The sequence below is a fragment of the Pinus tabuliformis genome, chromosome 8 (genome assembly GCF_031772625.1).
Source record: "Pinus tabuliformis cultivar Carrire ecotype Pingquan chromosome 8, CPIR1, whole genome shotgun sequence".
Classification (NCBI taxonomy): domain Eukaryota; kingdom Viridiplantae; phylum Streptophyta; class Pinopsida; order Pinales; family Pinaceae; genus Pinus; species Pinus tabuliformis.
This window is the reverse complement of record NC_142294.1, coordinates 1,963,017,448-1,963,024,520: the sequence shown is the minus strand read 5'-3', so window position 1 is coordinate 1,963,024,520 and position 7,073 is coordinate 1,963,017,448. Positions and strand designations below refer to the sequence as shown.

The 7,073-nt window shown below is 43.3% G+C and overlaps 1 protein-coding gene across 1 annotated transcript; it reads left to right on the top strand.

Annotated features, from left to right (window-relative positions):
• The first annotated feature begins 3,455 nt into the window (after positions 1-3,455).
• LOC149244318 (uncharacterized) lies at positions 3,456-4,601 on the top strand. Its single transcript, XM_089371499.1, has one exon. The coding sequence runs from the start codon at positions 3,456-3,458 to the stop codon at positions 4,599-4,601; it is 1,146 nt and encodes a 381-aa protein (XP_089227625.1).
• The last annotated feature ends 2,472 nt before the right edge of the window (positions 4,602-7,073 follow it).

Here is a 7,073-nt window from a genome sequence, read left to right as displayed (position 1 = left end):
TAATCCTTTAAATGGCGCGGCAACAGGTTATTAAAAGGTTTTGGATAAACCTTTTAATTCCTTTTGTACAATAATATATGGCTATAGTTTAGCCGGGGGCGGGATATTAATTTTTTTTGGGGGATTTTTCATATATTTACATAATACGGGGAGGGACAAATTATAAGAGATTTATATAATAAATTTAAAGTTAGCATGATTATGATTGAAAGCAAGCGCTAAGTCTAATGTCAAGAAACTTAGGCTAAGGGAATCAAAAAGGGATTTTTACACAAGAAATGTGGCTTTTTATCCTAAAGTAAAAATGTAGTTTTACTCAGGCTTTTTCATGAAATGGAATTGAGTGATTTAGGAGTTTTGAGCAGATCTCAATATCCTTGGGGGAGGTTAGTAAGTGATTTTGGGAGAAGTGTGAAGGGAAGTTAGTCATGCCTCACTTGATTTGTAACCAAACAGTTGCCATGGTACTTATGATAACAATAAGATGAACATTTTTTAGAGACAAAAATTAATCATAAGTATGCTTGCTGCAACACCAGAACTACCTACCCAGCCTACAGTACCTAACATTTTTTCTTCCTTTTTCTTTGGGTTCATTTGAACTGGCAGACCCTCATTTTATTCTTTTCTTTTCATTGTAATCCTATCTAAATCTACCCTTATTTCTTCCAAGGACTCAGATTAAGCAATTGAGCTCCTTTGCTTCTCTACCTAACTATTTATCTGCCAAGTTTTAAACAGCTTGGACAGATTTCTATTCTCTATCACTAAAATAAGTAAATTCAATCATGAAATGGCCAAGATTGAGCTGTTTGGCCATCCATCAATGGTGGCATAAGTGAACAAGCTGCACACCATCAGATTATTACAAAAATAGAATAGTAGTGGCATTTTGAACTTGCACACTTTCCTGGTCTTTTACATTTGGGGTTCATTTCTTTTCTTTTTTGTGACCATCTCATTCTTTTTGCCCTTTGATTTTTCTTTTAGGGCATACCCTCTTTTCATTTTTTAATTTTTTTTGGTTTTTCTCACAATATGGAAATCTTTACAGCAAGGAAAAGATGAACATATCAGGGATTTCAACCAGTCAATCATGAAATATGACACCTATTGGTATAGGAGCATAACAGGTAATCCCTCCCTTTCTTATCCGTAGGGCATACATCCTCTCAATGTTTGGCTTCAAAGAAAAGGCATCATAACTATTGATCAAATTTACTCTTGGAATCATCACAACAATTCTTGGTATGGATGGAATCCCCTGACATTTCCCCCTGATCGCCTTCAGCAATGGAACCTTCTTCTTCACCATCTTAAGGGAGTGACCCCTCTTAGCTTCAGACAACAAGATAATTTCAAATGGAATCCAACTAGTCGAGAATATTCAATTAAGTATGGGTATGGGAAACTTCAAGAAGATCATCAACAACCTATTTGGACTCTCTTGAATTTAGTATGGAAAATTGAAAGTCTCCGCAAAATCAAAGTTTTCACATGGACTATGCTCAAAGGGGACATTCTTATAGCAGAAAATATCAAAAAACAAGGTATTCATGGTCCCTCCATTTGCCCCTTTTGCTCTAAAGCAGAGGAAACTATTCTCCATTTATTTATCACTTGTGAATTCTCTATCAATTGTTGGAAAACCCTAGTTAGCCCTCTCCAAGTCCATGTCAACTCCAATCTTAGCTTAACTGACTTTTTTGCCAATTGGAAATCCAACTATCCATATCCCTTTAAAAACAAGAACATGCTTAAGCGCTTCTGGACTTTCCTTCCATCTTTCTTATGTTGGTGGATCTGGTTAGCAAGGAATAAGTGCATCTTCCAAAATGTAAAGACTGAAGTTAGAAATTTTTTGGCCAAAACCTGGAGTCTTTCCATGGAATTCATTTTATCAAAAGGGAATAATAAAATTGATGAAAATCTCCTCCAAGATGAACAGAGACATTGGTTCAAATGTGTTCTGGATCGACCTCCAATCTTGGTTTGCTTTCCCAGGAGAATTCCCTTCAAATCAGATAAATGGAAGATTTGTTTGAAAAATCATAATTTCTCTATTTGGTTAAAATCTCTCAATAGGTTTTTTTCACGCGCGTCGCTGCTTCCTCTGCGAGCGTCCCCCTGCAAACCCTCCTCTCAGCCATGGCTCCAGAGGGAGGCTCTGAGCCTCCTTCCTCCCTCCCCCCTGAGCTCCTGGCCTTCAAGCAGCTGGTGGGCGAATGCAGCAAGCGCCCAATTTCAGCCTCCCAACAGAAGTTTGTTAAGAAGATGGAAACAATCCCGACCATCGCTCTCCCAACTGAAGAGCCCTGTCGTGCTGCCCTGAATATTGCAGAAAGAGGACTCATCGGCCAGTTCACTGGGTTATGGCCATCACCAAGAGCCATCGAATCGTGGGTGCAACGCAACTGGAGACCGTTGGTCTCAGAAGGAATAAAATGTCATTTCGTCGGTAAGGGTTACTTCGTTTTCATTTTTGACTGCATTGAAGATAGGAACCTCATTTTTAGAAACGGGCCATACTTCATGGGACCCCAGGGCCTGTACCTGAACAAATGGACTCCGGACTTTGATCCATCCCAAGATGTGCCCTCGGTTGTTCCTGTCTGGGTGCACCTCCCCCATTTTCCCTTGCACTGTTGGAGCCCGAAGACTTTAGAAACCATTAGAAACACCCTTGGAAAATACATTGACAAAGCAGACAAGAAGGGAAAATACACCTGTGCCAGAATTTGTGTCGAGGTAGATCTGGAAGTTGGGCTTCCAAAAGCTATAAAACTAACAGTGGAAAAATGGTCACATATGCAAGAACTAGATTAGGAACAATTTCCCTTCAAGTGCAGGAACTGCCATGGATACGGGCACTTTGCAAGAAACTGTAAAAAGAAAACTGAAGAAGAAGCAGAGAAAATGAAAGGAGACCAATGGACAATGGTGCAGAAAACAGCCTCATCAAAGCAGCAAAACAAACAGAGAGGGAAAGGGGCACAAGTGGGAACCAGTGTGCCATCCACAGAACTACAGCCGGAAGGGGCAGCACCCCCAAGAACAGACCTTCCCTCAAATTCCTTCGCAGCTCTCAGCACACAGGAAGAAACCCCTGTTACGGAAAGTGATGCAGAACAGCAGGCAAACCCCTCATTAATCGAGGAAGGAAACGCAGGGGCCTCCCCGGCCCAAAATGACTCCCCAGAAAGAGGATCCCCGCCATCCTCTTATGCAGACATGATAAGAAAGAAGCCTCTGGAACTAATAGGCTCATCAGAAGAGGAGACAATTGAAAGACCCTCGAAGCGGGCAGGGAGAAAATCCCTCAAGGAAGCAAGAGAAGAAGAAGCAGAGAGGAAAAAAATGCAAGGAAGTCAGTCCACTCTAGAAATGTCCATAAGTCGAAACACCAGAGCACGGCCACCAAAGGGAGGCCTCTCCTCCATCACCCCAAATAAATAATGCGTATAGTCTCTTGGAACTGTAGAGGCTTGGGGAACCACATGAAGGTTGCAGTTGTTAAAGATCTCATGAAAATAGAAACCCCAGAGATCCTCATGCTCCAAGAGACAAAAATAGAAGGGGAAGCCCTTCTTGAGTTAAGCAGAACGACCTGGAAGACCAAAGCTGGGATGGCAGTAAGCGCAAGGGGAACCTCAGGAGGACTAGCCACAGTCTGGATGGAGGATCTGTTCCAGCTGGAGAATTCCTTCGAGACTCAACATTGGATTTACATCGAACTCAGACATAAAGCAAGTAAGCTCACTCTCGCCCTATTTAATCTTTATGTTCCTGTGCTTTACCTTGAGAAAAAAGAGTGTTTGCAAACACTTATCGATTTTGTAGAATGCTATTCTCCCATGAACATTGTAATAGCAGGATATTTAAACATCGTTCTCGACCCAAAAGAAAAAATAGGGGGTAACAATAGCAGAGATCCATTGCTACCACTTGTGGAGGACATAATTCAGCAACGGGATCTTCTTGATCTTAAACCCAAAAAGGGTAGATACACTTGGACCAACAACAGAACAGGGGCAGTTCACATCTCAGCCAGGCTTGACAGATTCCTAGTGCAGAGCACTCTTTTGATGGACAAGAGAATAATATCAACAAGAATCCTACCAAAGCTCACCTCGGACCATAAACCCATCCTCTTACAACTAGACGAGGAAGAAAACCTGGGGCCCATACCGTTTCGCTTCAGCCCCTTGTGGATAGAGCAGGAAGGGTTCATGGAAGTCGTTGACAAGGCTTGGTCTACCATGGTCACCGGGTCACCCAGTTATGTTTGGGAGCAAAAAATAAAAGCAACCAAAGCAGCTCTGAAAGAGTGGGTCAAAACGCCTCCCAACACCTTCACCACACATAGAAAAGAAACTGTCCAACAGTTAGCAGATTTACAGTTGGAGATGGAGGATAAAGACGTAACCACACATGAATTGGAGAAAGAACAAGTAGCCCAACTTGCCTCTTTCAGCTCTTTCAGAAAAGAAGAAGAATTCTGGAGGCTTAAGTCCAGAAGCCTATGGTTGAAAGCAGGTGACCGAAACACAGCCTTCTTCCACAGGCAGTTCAGAGCACGCCTCCACCATAATCACATCTAAGAAATCACCACAGCAGATGGGACAATTACCAAAGGTTTTACCCAACTTAAAGGAGCTGCTGAAACTCACTTTCAGCAGCTATACTCAAAGGATGGAACATGAGATGAGGTGATTTCTAATGACTTCCTCTCCCAGATCCCTTCCTTGGTCAACGAGGAGAATAATTCAAATCTTATGAAGCCCTTCATTGAGGAAGAAATCAGCAATGTAATCTGGGACATGGAGCCTAACAAAGCCCCAGGCCCAGATGGTTTCTCAGCACACTTCTACAGAGCTTGTTGGACAATCATCAAATCTGACCTACTAAGAATGGCAAAGGCTTTCCAGAAAAAGGCTAAAGTGGGAGGCAGTACCAAATCCACCTTTCTCGCCCTAATACCCAAAGAAGTGAATCCAGCTACCTTTGACAGATTTAGACCCATTTCTCTATGTAATGTCTCTTACAAAATTCTTGCTAAATTGCTTGCAAATAGAATAAAACCTCTGCTATCTAAGCTCATTTCTCCCAGTCAAGGAGGGTTTGTAGCAGGAAGACATATTTTAGATAATGTGATACTTGTTCAAGAATCCATGCATTCCAGTCATCAGAGGAAGGAGCAAGGGATGTTGATCAAGTTGGATATGACCAACGCCTTTGATCGGGTAAAACTTTCATTCCTTTACAAAGTTCTACTTACCTTTGGATTCAACCCAGCTTTTGTGAATCTGATCAAGGCTTGCACTGACAAACCATGGATAGCCCCGCTGGTTAATGGCCGACCTACCTCTTATTTCCAAGCTTCAAGGGGGATAAGGCAAGGATGCCCGCTATCTCCCTTTTTGTACATAATAATGGCAAACACCCTGAGTAGGAAACTGAAAGCGAAAAGAAATAAAGGTACTCTCCCAGGCATCCGACCGACGACTGGATTAGAACCAATCAACCATGCCTTGTTTGTAGATGATTCTCTTCTGTTGGGAGGAGCTTCCACTAGAATAGCAAAGGAATTCAATGGGACCCTGTAGAGCTTTTGTACCATTTCAGGAGCGCTCATTAATAAAAGAAAAAGTGCAGTGTACAGCTAGAACACAGAGGAGCAAACCACACTTCGAATTGCTAGAATCTTGGACTTTCCGGGCTATGCCTCCTGGGACAAAATTCAATACCTGGGACTGCCTTTAACTTTGGGGGCAAACTGAGCCTCACTCTGGAATGAAGCCATCAGCAAGATTAAAACTAAGATAGCTGCTTGGGGTGGGCAGTGGCTTAACTACGCTGGCAAGCTAATCCTCATAAAGTCTATCCTTTCCTCTCTCCCTATCTATCAGGCCTCCTTCCTCCTGGCACCAAAGACAATCACGGATCAGATTTCACAGCTGCTCAGAAACTTCCTATGGCAGGGAGGCAAAGGAAACGAAAAGAAATTTCACTTAGTAAGTTGGGACAAAGTGAAAAGGCCAAAGCTGGAAGGTGGTCTCCAGATTAGAGACCCTGGACTGGAAAACATCGCCTTAGGTGGAAAAATCCTTTGGCAACTCTACTCCAATAAACACCACCCAGTCAGCCAACTCCTCCAGAATAAATACCTCAAAGGAGTCTCATTGAGAAATCTCCAAGCAGATAGAGTTCCCAAAGGCACGCCACTCTGGAATCTTTGCAGAAAAGGGCTTGCCACCTTCCAAAACCAGCTCTACAGGGTGCCTGGAAACAGAGCAAATATCATGATGTGGCAAGATAAAATCATGGGCAATTCCCCCCTTGAACACACAGTGGAGTTAGCTGATCTCCATGACTGGCTCTCTCAACACGGATTGCACAGTCTAGCCAACATTTCTATCTAGGACAACCAAGGGAACTGGGAAGATTGGGTCTTCCACAACCTGCCAGCACATCTATTACATCAAAAGCACCTTCTCTTGGATAAGCTGAAGGGCTCGGCACCAATTAACCTACATACACCGGATCTCTGGAGATGGGGGAAGACAGGGGTCTACACCCCTGCGCTTGGCTTTGCAGCCTTGCAACCCACGCAAAATCAAGTCCTCAACCCTTCCATCTGGCAACGCACATGGGACACTTATGGTATTCCCAAGGTGAATTTCTTCACTTGGTTACTTATCCACAGGAAAGTGCTGACAGGCGAAAATCTTGCCCACAGAGGCATTATAGGGCCACACTGGTGCATTTTGTGTAGATCAGCATCCGAAAACGTAGATCACCTCTTTGTAAGCTGCGCCTTTGCACAATCGGTATGGGCCCTCGTCCTTCATGGTCTCAATGCACCTGCCCCTATCTAGTGCACAGTAGTGGAACTTTTCTCCACTTGGACTGAAAGGTACCCTAGGGCCCTTAGAGAAAATTCTCTGTGGAATCGGATCTGGCACTCCATTCCCAAGTTCATTTGCTGGAAACTCTGGCTCGCCCGAAATAATTGGATATTCAACAATGTACCATCCTCTCCCTTGTCTGTGGTAGCCAAAGCTAAGGCAGCC